At 40.6% G+C, this 15896-nt stretch overlaps 1 protein-coding gene and 1 long non-coding RNA gene across 3 annotated transcripts in view; both read left to right on the top strand.

The window, feature by feature from the left end:
* Nucleotides 1-974: 974 nt before the first annotated feature.
* On the top strand, nt 975-4113 carry LOC108641195. The gene is made up of 4 exons (XR_001921817.1): nt 975-1632; nt 2788-2862; nt 3748-3875; nt 3982-4113. It is a non-coding gene; the product is annotated as an uncharacterized LOC108641195 (long non-coding RNA).
* Nucleotides 4114-8421: 4308 nt separating this feature from the next.
* Nucleotides 8422-15896, top strand: part of RAMP3 (receptor activity modifying protein 3) — a 41884-nt gene continuing 34409 nt past the window's right edge. The window contains exon 1 of one of the 2 annotated variants that reach the window (XM_025896043.2): nt 8422-8527. In XM_025896043.2, coding sequence (XP_025751828.1) covers nt 8476-8527 — 52 coding nt within the window. In that variant the 5' untranslated portion in view covers nt 8422-8475. Of the gene's footprint in view, nt 8528-10301; nt 10424-15896 lie in introns of those variants that run through there. The other variant, XM_008920696.4, reaches the window with a different exon arrangement.

Below are 15896 nucleotides of genomic sequence, written 5' to 3'. Positions count from 1 at the left end.
AAAGGATTTCTTTGATTGAGGAAATTCATTAATATGATCTTGAGATAATATTAATGCTTCTTTGCTTGAGTCTTCTCAGTTACTCTTTGAACAGCACATTTTTCCATAGTTTATTAAGGAAGATTAGCATCTTTTGAAGTTTACTTTAATGGAAGACCTTCTATCAATTAATTAATATTTTCTAGGTTCCAGAAAAAAAAAGTAGTTGAGAAAAGTAAATCTGTGTATTATTATTGCAGGAAACATCTGTGCCCACCTCTTAACACAGATTTATGTAAACCCTTGGAAGTGTTCACCCAAGGAATGATCTCATGCTCAGGCTTCCTGAACCCATCTCACAAACTGTCATACTCATAATCAGCAAAACAGGCAAATGAAAGAAATGTTCAAGAAATTAAGGTCCTTTTGGCTCTACGAGGAGCAGTTAAAAGGTGTGATTGTTAATAGTTCCCACGAGATGGCTCCCGAGGTACAGAAGTGATGCAGTGCCCAGCATGGATTAGGTTCATGACCAGCAAATCTATCATGTCGTAAAACACTACGGCAGAGAACAACAAAACTATAACTTTAGCCCAGACTCCACCGAGGATAAACATTACCACAGGGAGCACATACACCGAGAGCGGTGTTATATAACGTGCCTGTGAGCACATATGCAAATGAAATAACATGGTAACCAGCAACTACTAAACCAATACAATTGTTGCTTGCAATTAATTTGTTTTAACATGCTCTGATCAGGTCTGTTTTTATCTCAATCCTCCGGGCCCTATGTTGGGCACCAAAAATATCTGTCATTGTTTAACTGCAGCCCTAACTAAGTACCACACAGCTGCTACCTCACTACCCTTGCCCCAGTGGAGAGGAGAATTGGAAAGAATAGGTAAGCCTTATGTGTTAAGATAAGTACAGTTGAATAATCAAAACAAAATAAAATATACTATTACTACAACTAATGATAATGACAACTGTAATGGAAAAAAGAGACAGAGAGCAATAAACCCCAAAAGAAACAACTGATGCATAGTACCGTTGCTCACCACCCGAAGCCCAGCCCTTCCCCCAGGAGCGATCAGCCCCTCCCAGCCAACTCCCCCCAGTTTATATACTGGGCATGATGCTCTATTGTATGGGATATCCTTTTGGCCAGCAGGTCAGCTGTCCTGGACATGCTCCCTCCCAGCTTCCTGTTCACCTGCTAACTGATGGAGCATGGGAAATTGAAAAGTCCTTGGCTCAGGGTAAGCCCTGCTGAGCAACAGTTAAACCATCAGTGTCTTACCAACATGAGTCTCACACTGAATCCAAAACACAGCACTGCACCAGCTATGAAGAAGAAAATTAACTCTATCCTAGCCAAAACCAGGCCGGATCTTTTTATTTATTTCTTCCAGAAAGGAAAAAATATTACAAGAAATCTGTTAAAGGAAATTTATTAATTTAAGAGATGGAATTTCTGTCTCAACAGATGAATGCAGTTTTTCTCACAAGCTCAGTCATATGCCCTTACTTTATTCAGAATTAGAATAGCAATGTTCTGGAGAGTAGAAAAAAAATGAACAGAGTTGATTCCAACAGAGAAAGAGCTGAGACATATGTGCAGAAGACAGAACAAGTTTAAACTATTTGGAGGTAATACAATCTTTTAAAAGTAGTTGCCTAATTTAGGGTGTGAACCGGTTTTTGGTTTTTGATTAAATATTTATGTTTTTTTTTTCTCCCAACATGTGCTTTAAGCACTTTTGGGTAATTTTAATTATGTTTTTATTTTGAGCTGTTCTGTTTGGAGTTGTTTTTGAAACTCATATTTATTTGAAGCTTTGATGGATGTGAACTTTAAGTCTTGGTTTTGCTTTTGGGCTGGAGGAGATTTCATATTTTCTGATAGCTCTCACTTCCTCCACTGTACTATGAAGCACTGTACTATGCTTCCTAGAATCAAGCAGTAAATTCCACCTGAAATCATACTAATTAATCAGCCAGCTGATACAGTAGTTGGAAACGCCAAGTATGCACGTGTGCCAGTGGTACACCACCTGCTCTGCCTGTCATCCACTTACTCACATCCTTCCTCTGATTTAGAAATCTCTGGAGGCAAAGGTAAAGATAGCTCACCTTTGGAATATTTTATGTCTGTATCTACCAACAAAATAATTGCCTATCTCAGTTAATCTAGATTATTTAAAGCACTTTTGCTCATCTAAATTAGTTGTTCACTTCCCTTCCATGGAAAAATTTAGTATCCGGTAAATTTGACTTGTTATGGTAACTATTGTTATCTCATTTTGTTGTTTCTGATCTTTTCTAAATTTAAAACAAAAGGAATTGATGGTAAGAAATCCTGAGTAGGATTTCACTGGTAATTCCACAAGATGCAGAAGACTTTACTATTAGAGTCAAAAACAGTGAGATATTATTACAGCAATTTGATTAAATGTGAAGGGCTAGATATTCTGTTAAAGGTAAATTTATGAAGAATAAAACCTTTCATAAAAGTTAAACATTTTAAAAGATAATATTTCTTCCTGTCTGTATTTTATACTTTCATTTGAGGGTAGATATTATTCCGTGTTAACTAATGCATAAACACACAGTTTACTTTTCTTAGTAATAGCAGGAATTTCCTTAAAATTTAGGTTAATTCTCAGTGAATCACAAATTAAGCACACCCATCTCAGCTGCATACACTGCTGTTTGATATAGAGCAAAGAGAGTGAGTGCTACCAAGATAAATCTTCAACCCACTGTTCCCATCCATGTCCTGTTCTTATTTTTGTGCTGCTCCAGATGTTTGAGACACATCATTTTCTCAAATGAGAGTTGTGGTCACTTGGCACACTGAGATATTCTCTGTCATTTGAGGTTAGTAGAACCCAAGCAGATGCTGTCATTTCTGTAAGTGCAATAAACTCAATTAAACCTTCAATTGATCCACTCATAAATGAAAATATTAGTTTCATTCCTATGTGGGGGAAATAACTGGTCTCCTTTACTGAAGTTATTTGGAAGGAATCCCAAGTATTTGATCAAAGGGTGAAAAAACCCTTATGAACATTTGAGATCCCTGGACAGATCTATGACAGAGATGGAAAACACAAACAAAGGTGTTTTCTGACACATCACCTTTCTTTCCTTCCTTCCCCTTTTTCAATGGCAGTGACAATCAGTGATGTGCTTTAAGCACACTGCCAATGAATTTTCTGCAAATGTCTCATATTTACTGTGCATTTTGTTTCAGTCAGGGGAAAGGGAGGTAGTACTAGTAAAGTGAATGCATGACACTGGGGAGAGCTCTCTAGGTCTTCTCCTCGAGTAATGGAAGCTGGGGCTCTGTGCCATGGCACTCCAAGGGAAATTGGCCAAGTAAAACACTGCAAGGCAATATTTGTGCCTGCTTTCACAATTTACATGATTTGTAGCACATGCTGTGAAATGTGTCTGTGAAAGAGGTGTAAGTGGTCTGTGCATGAACTGGGGTTGCCTTGGGGCTCTAAAGATGACAAGATTAAAATAGAATGATTTATTATGGTAGAAATCTAACTGTGTGAATGCAACAGTGAGTTGAACTCAGCCTTAATTAAAATGTTGTGGGTTTGGTTTTTTTTTATTATTATTTTCTATTTTACTTTAGAAGGACAACTATACTAGAAATTAGGACTGGATAATTAGAAATGTTATGTATTGCACTCATTTTGTGCCACCAAATAACATTTTATTTACTATGGTAATATTTTCCATCTTATATAGTGCTGCATTTTTCCATGGAAGGGAAATTTATGGGATTTCTCATTTAAGAAGTGTCCTAGGACCTGTCTTGCTCAGCCCTAAAGCCAGTCTTTCGTGCATTTGGGAAGGACCATTATTCTGTTTTCATGGTAAGGAGATGCTGGTTCATAACTGAACTGATCAGAACCTACATGTGGATTCAGAAGTCCTGGGCTCAGACTGAATTCAAATAGGCTTTGCTGCTTTCTGTTGTAGGTGGGTTTATGTTGCTGTCTCACCAATCTCTGTGGAGTCAGCTGAATTCCAATGGTTATAAAATATCCTTCAGGTGGCTGTAAGACTACTGGTAACACAATCCTATAATATCTCAGACTTCAACTCTGTAAGATTTTGTATGAAAATAACTTAAACAGTGTTATTATTTCTACAAGGAAACAAATAAAGATGTGTGTTTCCATCTCTCTTTTTGTACCTTTCTCCCTGACTTTCAAAGCTGAGTTATTTCTTAGAGACACAACTATGTATGGGAGACAGTCTGTATATTCCTTGCTAGCATTTTCCAAACTGCTCAGCCTGTCATGAAAAACTAAATTCATTTTGGAATAAAAAGTCAAGGCCTCTAGAACATAACTGACAGTGAAGTGTTTAAAAACTCATAAATTAGTTTTGGCTTTATTTAGTCTAGAAGGAATAGAGCATTGTGTGCATTTTGCTAATGTTTACATTTAAAATGAAGGCGTGATTTGTTTCCAATCCCTGGGCCAAATTACAAAGGTTTTCTGTTACACCAAACCTTTGGCTGGTGTGGAAAAAGAATAGCTGTGCACAACAGGAAGAGAAGATTATGACGTGCATGACATATAGTCACCAGTGGCATTGGGATACTCTTTTGGTATGAGAACAACAGATAGGAATCAGCAAGACATCCCAGTTCCTACAGATTCTTGCTTGGGTCCTTTAATGAGAGCCTTTTGCACTGCTGGCTCTAAAACAAGGGGCAGGCATCTTGGTGGAGGACCCTTGACTGGGGTGCTTCCCTCAAGAGAGAGGGAAGATGGTGTTTGCCATCATCCCATAAAATCTGTCTGGTTTCCCTTGATGTGCTTCGTGACACTTGTGGAATAATTTTGATTAGTTGTAGGTATTGGTGTTGATGGTGCAGGATATAGAAGTACCTTGATTTTTTTTTTTTTTTTAATGAAGACAATTTGCTGTACTAGAAACCAGTATGGAAACAAAGTAATTGAATATTCTGCTTGCTTCAAACAAAGCCCACATGCTGTGCTCCTGGGAAGGCTGTCATGTCATGGCTAGGTATGTAAAATAAAATGGTCTTAGAGGTGATAAATACTTACAGCTTGGCACCTCTGAAATAGAGTGCACTTTGGCACATGTGCACACTGCTTAGATGCTTTGCTCTGAACATGGAAACCCTGCTGAAATCACAGAGCACATTCACACAGGGCTTAAAAAATTAAATTTTAGAAGGCTGGCAAGATATTCGTGATCTTCCCTGTCTGCTCTTATGTAAAAAAGCCCAAGGTCTTTACATACAAAAATGTCCTTTTTTCTCTGCCTTCAATTCAGGTAATACAGGCATAAAGGGTTTCAGCTCATCAAATTTGACTGATTTTACATCAATTTGGCTGTTATGTGCAGTCAATATACCACACTGTGGCCTTTGAATCACAGGAAGAAGCTATTTTTTAACTATGGTTTTGAGTTTTTTTAGCGTGTTTTTACACTTCTTATATTGAAGGTAAAAAGACAGGAATTATTTTAATGACCTGCAGATCCCCTCCTCCCCCCCCCCTTTTTTTCTTTCTGGAGCAGGAAAGACATACTCCTAGGAGCACTGAATGGGAAAGATGACCTACTTTAGCTTAAAACCGCAGATGAACTGAACCTACTTTTTCAAACCTAAGTCCAGCAAGCAATCCCATTAAAACATTGTCTTAAAACCTTAATGTACCTTTTCTACAAAATTGCTGTACTAGGAAGAGATGAAGAAAACTTTCCATCCAGCGCTGGGCAGTCTCTCCATGCAGGCAAGCAGCTGCTCTCTTTGGGCCAACACTTGTGGTGACAAGGAAAGGCAATGTTGCTTTCCATAGTGTCATCTTTGGTTTTTTCCTAATTTATTTTATTATTTTTTTATTTTTTAGTTTCTGTTTGATCAGTTTAACCTCTGGAGCAGGAAACTTTATCGTCTTATCTTGCACCACCCTGAACACCATAGCACTTGCACTAATACCTTTCCTGGATGGCTTGACTTCTTCCATCTCTTCTCACCTCACACTCCTCATGAACCTTCCCATACTGAAACAACTACAAACATGTCTATTGCTATATTTTCTTTTAGTCAGTGGCTAATTAGCAGATTTAAGCATTTCAGAACAATTTCTGAAGCAATGTGATTGCAGCAGTGTCTTCAGGGTACCTGAAAAGGAGTTAGTGTGATCTCTGGAGGTCGTATGTCTGGAAATTACAGCAGACCACGGTTTTGAGGTCATTGTTAGTGTGTGTTGTTTAGGGATGGGATTCAGAGTTTTGTACAGCAAATGGCATTTACAACATCACTTATTTGAAAGTGAATTGGATTTCTACTTCTGGTGTAGCTCCATGATGTTACCAAGGCAGATTTGCAGAACAAAAAGGTTCATGATCATTCTGAAGTGCATCTATTTGAATTACTTCAATGGTAGGGGGCAGTAGGGAGGAGTGGGCACCAACTCCTGTTGAGTTTTGAACCACATTGCTGACAGTTCTAATGCTGTGAGAGTTTTGTTCAAATACACCTGTGAATCAGACTGCTCACTGTAGACCACTTTGCTGAAGATATCATCTAGCATAGTTGGCTTGTCATCCAATGCAACATGCTGAATTAGGCCACTTACCTATAAATTTATAGGTAAGTTTAGAGATAAAATTTATAGTTAAGTGGACTAATTTAAAAAGCACCTTCAAACTACGTGCTGCAAGCACAAAATGGGAAGTGCTTGTGGAATCTTGAGCTGGAAAAAGTAACATTCCCTTTTAAAATTTGCCAGTTTCTCATCTGAAACAGGTGAAGAAAATGAATACGAAAGATGTAGAAGAAAACTGTCAACATCATCTTCACGTGTGTTACAAAAAAATATTGCCTGTATGCTGTATGCTGCATAATATACCGTAAATATTTTAATGTATAATAATGTGTATGAAGCACAATACATGCTAAAGCTCCTGAAGATCAGTCTAAATTATTGAAAATACTAATTGTAACTTTAGATTTGCTAGTAACAGAATTTATGACAGAAATGAAAATCTTACTGTTAGGAAGGATGCTATAGATGGTATAACAAGACTATGGTGTATGTACCTTCATGCTCGTCACTTTCCTGGAGTTCCTTCTGGCAGGAGCAGCTTGCAAACACTCCTTACAAAGCAGAAATGGCAATCCCTTCGCTGAAGGATGATCTCCCTGAGCTATGGTTTATTTATGGTATTTTACAAGATTTGGTTCCAGCTAAGCGGAAAAAGTAGCACACAGATGACAGGAGGTTCATTCTAACTAACACACTTGTAGTTTCCAAAGTTTTCCATTTCCTTCAGCCTAGATAACAGCGTAAATCAGACAAAGGTTGTGTATCGAATAGTTTGTTTATGAAGGCACATGCAATGCATAATTCTGACCTGGGTGTTTGGAAACACTGTGCTATTCAAGCATACAAAGTCAATGGGAACAACCTGACTGATACATAAAAATACCCTCTGTTCTTGTGTATGGCTTGAAAATCTCTTTTGAAATTTGAAGTTTTATGGTACATTTGACCTTTAATAATGGCAGTGACTTAATGTTCTACTGAAAGGCAGTTACTGGTGGAGCGTCCATGTACCTAGAAAAACTCTCTGGTTCTTTATTACTGAGCAGTACAATTATTTTTAGCTAAGAAAAGCCTTCTTTATCAGCCTCTCAGTCTGGTGTTTCTTGATGGAGATGCTAATTGCCTAGAGAGAGAGCTCCAGGAACACAGACTTTAAATATTGATGAAAATCAGGAGCCAAACCATTCTCTGAAAAGAGCTATACAAAGATGAAATGGCAATAAAAAACCACATTAAGCATCTTCTTAGAGCTCCAAGCTGCTCTGAGTCTGTATGGAGTCAGGCCATCTCGCTGCCCACGTTCAGCTGTAAATATTGAGCATGCTAGCATGTCAGTGCCGTGCAAGCCAAACTGAAAGGGCTGCAGGTGGACTAACACAGGTGTCCTTTCAGCCCCTCATGCCTTCACCCCCACCGCCAGGATGTTGTAACAGGAGGGGAGAGGCTGCTGTGGCTCCCACGGCAGGAAGTGAGGAGTCACTGAGCCCCTTGGACACTTAGGACCAGAACCTCTCCCGTGCGGGGTAGGTGCCTACCCCCCAAACACCCATCCAGACCGGTGGATTGGGAGCAGCATCCTTGCCGTGGCTTTTGGAGGAGCTGGAGGCACGGCCCTCCCTGTGTGCATGCATACGCAAACACAACACTCACACGTGCACACTCTCCAGCCTCCCGCGCCCCGCCCCGGCCGCGGGCCCGCCCCCCGGCCTGGAGCACCCGAGGCGGGGGAGCTGCTCCCCTCCGCCCCCGCTCCCGCCCGAGGCTGGACGCCGAGGCATGAAGAGGAGCCTCCTCGGTGAAGGAGCTGAGGTGGGCTTGGTCCCTGCGCGGCTGCGGACCGGCCGCCCCATGCGGGCTCTGTCCCTCGCGGACCCTCGCCGGGATGGAGGCGCAGGGCAGCCGTCGGCGGCAGCTTCCCGTCCTGCTGCTGTGGGGTGAGTGGCTGGGGCGACGGACGAGGGAGCTCGCCGCTACCGCGCCGGGACACCGGTGGCTGCCGCCCCGGACCGGCCGAGCATCGTCGAGTGTGCGCGGCCCCGGCGGGCGGTGGTTTCTGCCGGGGCGCGGGGCTGAAGTTCGGGAGAGGTGTGAGCGCCCCCACTATTGCTAGAGCATCCCTTTGGGAGGGAGGTTTTCTCCGGGAGTCCCTTGCCCGTGGGTCAGGAGGCTGCGAGTACTGCTTTCCCTCTGGGGCTCTCCAGCCATCCCGAGCAGAGCGGCGGCTTCGCGGCGGGAGCGTTTCGGCAGCGCCGGTCCGGCGGCGGGGCCGGTGAGCGGCGTCAGGGCCCCCGGTCCCCTCCAGCATCGCACTGACGGCAGCCTCCCATCGCCGAGAGGAGCCCCCAAACACGACACAGGGCGCTCAGGCCCTAAGAAAAATGGTCTCACAAACTTCTAGCGTTAGTCGGGTTTTCAGATCCCACATGGGTTTTGGGGAGGTGCGTTTGGCCTCTGAGGAACGTTTTCTGCTGCAGACGGAGGGGCTGATTCCTGTTAGAGTAGTTGTTACAAGCAGGCAGTTATTAAGCAGAGATCTTTCACTTAGGGTAGCTCTGCTGCTAGAAGAACTCTCTTATTGTTCCTTGACACATAGCTTGTTTTGGGGTTCTCAGATTTAATGGGTTGCAGTCAAGTCAAAAGTTGCAGGGAGAAGTATGTTCTGATCTTCTTCACTCAGCAGAATACCCAGAGATGTAGTTAATTCTCTGTGAGTCACACTTAAGGGAGAAGAAAGTCAGGTTTTGTAGCTTTAGAAGGTGTATCTGAGGACTTTTTGACTTTGTTTGCTGCTTTATGCCACTTCCAAAGTACACAGGTGGTAAACACTGGACATCTTTCTATGAAAAGATGTCCAAATAAATGGATAATTGTATCAACAGTATTCAGTAGCATCATCTTTACCTGATCTGTCAAAAGGATCACATGTCAAATACATGATTCTCTATGGCTTAAGGATTGCCTAAATCTTACCTTAGTTGCTCATAGTTTGTTATTTCCCAGCTGTAAAGGAATAAAAAGGTGGCCAACATCTGTCTTGACATGGGAAAGATTTATGTGATCTTGAATTTAGGGAACCAGGCAGTTTTTGTATGGGGACACATCTTGATGTTACTGTGACTTTTGGAAAACAAAATTGCTCACTGGAGATTTATTTTCAGAGATTGAGTGGAGTGAGGGGCAGTGTCCCTGTGGCTCAGGGCATTTTTCACCAGAGAGGCAAAGGTAAATCAATTGTGTTAGGCATTTTTGACTGTGCTAGTTCCTTTCACAAAAAAGGAAAAAAAAAGATTTTAAGGATATCTGTTAACTGATAATGCATTGCTTTTGCCTGAAATTGGAAAGAGTAGATATAATCAAGAATTAATGAAATGAGACTGATTTCCTAGTAGGAAAAGCCCTCTGAGTTCTATGATGTGAAATTGAGTTTTTTAATAAGGAAAACCTTAAGTGGTAGAAAACTAAATTTCTTCCTTGAGTAATACAAACACACTTTTAATATCAGTTATTTTGGAAGAATTTTTACTTTAATTGAATGGCCATTCCTAATGGCTTCTTTTGACTAGCAAGAGACCTCTCTCATTAAGGTAAAACTCTTGCCAGGATTCCTCAGTGTTAGCTCACTGACTGCAGTGGGAAGTCCATCTGGGTGGGGACCAGGACTGTACTTCTGTAGCCTCAGACCACTGCTTTCTCTATCTTTCTGCCTAGGACTCTTGACACATTATCACTATGTAGAACCATCTGTTGTGTTGTCGTTCCTTAGCAAGGATGACAAAAAAGGCAATGTGTTCACTCGGTGATTATAAGAGAAGTTGGATTTGCTGTGTGTGGTGAGTATCCGTGTGGAGGGTAAAGAATGCCTGAACTGAGGCACCTGGTACACAGGCATGTGGTCGGTTCTGTTTTCCATATGAAGTGCTGATAACATCCCGAATTGGGGCAAGGTGCAGAGCTGGAAATGCCAGCTGTCAGGTGAAATCCTCTACTTTGCTTAGCAGATTTGTAGATAGAAGACACTTACTAACTGTGGAATCTAAGCACCTCAGAAATAGTGATGTATTTACCATCATACCAGAGTCTCTTATTCTACTTCTGTGTATGGGAACTGAGGCAAGGAGCAACTTAAGGGCTTGACCAAGACTTTTAACAGATGAAGTGGCTTTTTTACACAAGTCATTGTTTTGGCATCTCTGTCCAAATGTTTACTCCTTCATTCTTTATGCAATGCCTGCATTTCAGTAGTACTATTTGTATTTGAATTGAAAGATGCTACTAGAGTAAAACTGGGTGTTTTTTAAAATTCCAGATTAATCTTTCTCAGTATATGTATATAAACCCATATCAAGAGGGATGGTGTGATTCTTATCTGGAACAGTTTTCCAATGCAGATTTCAAAGACTGTCTGTAGATTTTTGCGTTTTATAATCCTGTTTTCACAGTGTTAAACAGGTCAGGGGTGAGCAACTGGACAGTTGGAAACCTGGAAACAGAGCCTGGTCCCAGTTATGTTTTTGCTTTTTATTTTAAAGACTATACCTCACCCTGCAAACAATAATGAAAAAGCTGTGTGTTAAAGTCCAGATTCTGAGCTGCCCTCGTGTGCAACATAGCATCTGTAACTCCTGGAGAGTTTGGATTCCAATGAGGGAAAAAAATCAAACAGGAAACAATTTTAGTGAGTTTAAGTTTGAAAACCAAATCAAGGGTTTTTTTTTCATTATTTTCTTATGAATATATCATGCTGTTCTGCAGCTGCAAAGGGTGGAACAAAGAAAGGGAATACTGTCATAGGAGTTCTGAATTTAATAGACCCAGGCGAGTGTGCATGTAGAACAAATAAACCTTTGCAAAGAAGTACATCTGATTCTGAGACAGACCACAGAGTTCTAACAAAAACACTTCTCTAAAATATAATGCCTCATTTTCTAAAAACATGATTTTCAACAGTAGGCAAGCAGGAAGACAGGCAGCAGACCACACCAGCATCCATCCTGAAAGCAAAGCATCTAGTGTAAATGCAACCTCTGTTACAACTTGCTGTTGGATCCAGACATTTTTCCCACCATCCTTCACCCTGTTTGTGTCTCCTGATTCTTTTATTTGGCAAGGTGTTGCCCTTTTCCTGAGGTCTGCACTTACAACAGGAGATAGGTTCATACCACCTGCTCTTGACAGGGTGAGCGGCAGGATTTCCTGATTTCAGTTGTCTCTGAGATGGTAAGTGAACTGCAAGTGGTAGCGCAGAGGATCGAATGTCATCTCCAGATGTCTTGGTCTGAGCCCCCAGGAGGAATGACACTCCATGTTTGAAGGTAATTCCAGGTTGAAAGTGTGGAGGAAGAAGAGAGGCTTTTTGAATCTGATTTACACCAACGAGATCTAATTCTTGCTCTTAACTTAGTAGAGATCTCCCTACTTACATAGTAGTTAAGGTTTTAAATAGCTTTGGTGTCAGGGCTTTGCTTTTAGGTTTATTTTAGTCAAACCGGTGATGCAAATCATCAGAGGCCGTTAAGATAGAAGTCTACAAGGTAGACAGGTACTGCTATAGGGGCAGATACACACATACTACATGATTTTAAGGAAATAGTTTTGAGTATGATTTGGTTCCCTCAAGGAGAACTATGGCAGATTTTGTCAACTGAATTGTGTTTAAACATTGCAGCACCAGCAGTTTTTGTATGGTTTGTTTCCCCCACCTCTGTACTGATAACAGAGATGATTCATGGCTTGAATTGGAGACAAATGAATCAAATTTCAGTTTTCCTTACCAAGGAAAAAAATGCAGCGAGTGGTCTCTTACAAAACACTACTTGCTACCATCTGTTTTGGCTATTGAAATTAGTGCTTGAGAAACACATATGAAGAAAGCAAACTGTGGTCTCCTAGGGCTCGTGGAGAGATTAATTTTCACAAACATAATGAAACGTGTTTTAATTCACACCTTTTTAGTTTAGTGAAAGCTGTTGCATGAACCATTTTATTTCAGAATAAAATTGTAGAAGTGTATTATTGTGTGTTTTATGAAAACAGCCTGTGCTTTTTTCTAAAATAAGAGTCTCTTCACAGCCAGTCTTACATTGAGAAAAACTGGAAACCATAAACAGAAAAAAGACATTTTTTTAATGTGACTGTGTATTTAGAACAATCTAAAAGCTGCTTGAAGAACCCTTGAGTTATTTGTGGGAATGATACCTGGGTATGAGGAAAGAAAGGAGTAGCAAAGTGGAATAGGAGAAAGCTGCCTATTCAGAAGTTTTTAGGCTTAATTTCCCTTCATATGTTGGCTTTCCTGAAACCAGTCTGAAACGAGGAGACGGCTTTGTTCCTCACTAAAAACCTTAAAAGAAAATGCAATTGCACTGTTAGATGGTTTGAAGGTTAGAGACAATCCCAGCCTTTGTCTTTGGAGCAGCTTGACATGATCTACTGTATTGTCTTGAACAAGTGGCATATCTGCATAACAGCTGGTGGCCTCAGTTTATCTCCAGGAATACAGAACTTTGCCTGTATGTAGCCAGATTGGCCTTCTATAGTTGGGGTGTTCCACCTATGCTCTGAGCCAGGGAGACTCTCATCTGAAGAGGACAATGTGATAGACATTGCTGGGGCTCTAGCCCAGCTCCAGGTTGCAAAAGCACGTCTTCATTGTGTTTAACTAGATTAAGCTGAGTAAGCAAAGGATTATGCAGAAGCATCAGGCCTGCAATAAAGCATGTGTCTTACTTTCACACCCTAAAAAATGTGACTAATTTGCCCTTATTTTGTAGAGCATTATCTGGAAAAAAAAATTTCTGTGTGCAGTGTGAGAATAAATACTATAATTCCTGTTGGCCAGTAATGACTGTCACTTCTTACAGGAATTTAGTTTTGTTTCCAAATGTCACAAGTGACAGATTTCTTTTGCATCCCTTTGTGTGCAGAGAGATTGATCCTAGAGAGTCTAACCGTTATCAAATATTATTGCATTGTTGTTGTCTCAAAATATACAGTTTAAGATTTGACAGGGTGTGAAGCCTTTGATCTGTGTGGCCTTTCTGCCTTTAGCAGAAGGGAAAAGAGGTTTCATACCCATAGTGTATTGGGAAGAGATGGGGGGATACTGGGACAGTAAATGGCACCTTATAGAAGTTCAAGTGCTCATCAAAAGGACACAAAGCTTCTGAGTCTTAAGCACTTGAACTTTAGCTTTGGTCTGTACTCTTCTCTTTTGCTCACCTTCTATGCACTGGAGACTGTTGTCAGGGCTGTGAGGAAGATGTCCTCTTGATGTGGAGGTGTGAAGGCCATGCAGGTGTTTGCAGTTGGTCTCATCACCTGAAAAGACTTGGCTGTCTCTGTGATACCCAGACACATTCTGTAGCTTTGGAGTGGAGGTGGCCCTTTGCTATATCAGCCTTCGCATCAGGGCTTTGCTGTCTGGTAGTCACATGGGGCTGTGGAACAGATTTCTTCTTCATGTTTGTTTTTGACAAGTGGCTACAAATGTAATGCTGTCCCTTATCATCTCTTTGAGTTCTTGAGCTGTTCCAGTTTTACTCCTCAAGGGTCTCCCTGTACCAAGAACATGTACAATTTAATAGTAAAAGAGGTTTCTTTAAATTTACTTAGCAATGGGTGTTGTAATCTTTCAATGATAGAGCATTAAACTTATGTGTCCAGGTGAAACGGGAAAAATAAATTTGTTCTGGCTTTCAATGAGATGCTCCAAGCGTGTATTTCTGCAGAGTCATCAATTGTCATTCAGTATGCGGGGAATCTCCTCTATTTTATTTTTAGAAAAACAGATAAATATGTAGTTTTTTACAAGCTAAATACTTCAGGCTAACTCAAAATCAGAACTTACTGTATGATATTAAAAAATATTGTAAATCTCTTATTTTTGACCCATGGAGCTAGACTAGATATGCATTCAAGGAAACTAACTTTGCCATTAGTAAATGTGGATGCTGAACATATTTCCAGAGGTATGTTCAGGGTTGAATTTTCTGCCATGGAACACTTAGTGATGCACAATGAAGTAATGTTAGTGTTGCTGGAATAACCATCGGTCCAGTTTCTGTTTAACTGGCTCCAGTGTAGACTAGAAGCAGCAAAAAAGACAAATGCAAAGGAAAGGTCAAAGGAAAATTAAGCTCCTCAAAATATTTGTGTTTTCTTTCTGCATTTTAAAGTTTTTGGAAAGAAATGTTAGTGCTCTTTTCTGGGATTTAATTATTTTAAAAAATGGGGAGGGAATCTCTGTCTGTGTGGTAATGTGACATTTTATACCTGCTATTTACTGTGAGTTTTAGTTAAAGTAGTTTCTAACTCCTCTTTGTCTTATCTTTCTGGTGGAGCAGTACAGAACAGGTGGAATGTGCATTGCGACACCAGAAGGATGCTTGATCCTATACTGCTCATGCTATTGCATGCTGATTATGCCTGAGCAGTATTTAGATTTTTTCCTCCCAGCTACTTCATATTTTATCATGCAATTAATTATATATAAAAAAAAAACTTGTCAAAGAAATAAAAAGTGTTGGTAGGAACAATCTCACATAAATACGCCCTATAGGAAATGGGGGATTCTTCATCCCCAATCTGCACTGGAAATGTTTATGAAGAATATCTGTCTTTTGAGTAGACATTATTGGCTTGGTACAGAAATTATTGTAAGACCTTTACCTTATGCTACAAAAGATCTGGATGATGTGAGGGATTCCTTCTGACCTCAGAGTATACCACTCCACAGCTATATAAATAAATTAAGCTGTTTATAAGTTCATGAGTAAAAGAATTGTTGACACATTTGCAAAACTACAGGGAGGGGAATACTCATTCTTATCTACTACTCCCCTTTCTACTTATTTCTTGCATGACTCCAGAATCCTGAGCAGGATTTTACTCAGGCTTTAGGAGAAAAAGTTCGCCCCAATATGAGAGCAAAGTCATGGAAAATTTCAGCCCAAGAATGTTTCTGAGACTGTGAAAGCAGGGAGATTTAGATAAACTGTTTTACAATTTCACTGATAGTGTTAGAGCTAAACAAACCCCAATGTTCTATAGATCAATAGAGGGTAACCAATATTGTTCATTTGAACCCCACACTGGCCAAGTCCAAGCCTGTCAGTGATGGTGGTAGCACCTCTGGGATTGCACAGTTAAGATGGGGGAAAACTTGCTGCACAACAGCAGGTGTAAGAGAGGAGGAACATGTGAGAGAAACAACTCTGGTTAGTGAAGAAGGAGGGAAAGGTGGTGCTTCAGGTACTGGAGCTGAGATTCCTCTTCAGCCCATGGTGAAGACCATGGTGAGGCAGC

This window comes from Manacus vitellinus, unplaced genomic scaffold (assembly GCF_001715985.3).
Source record: "Manacus vitellinus isolate BGI_N305 unplaced genomic scaffold, ASM171598v3 scaffold_55_pilon, whole genome shotgun sequence".
NCBI classification, from domain to species: domain Eukaryota; kingdom Metazoa; phylum Chordata; class Aves; order Passeriformes; family Pipridae; genus Manacus; species Manacus vitellinus.
The sequence above is the reverse complement of the archived record's forward strand: the minus strand, read 5'-3'. Positions and strand labels throughout refer to the sequence as shown.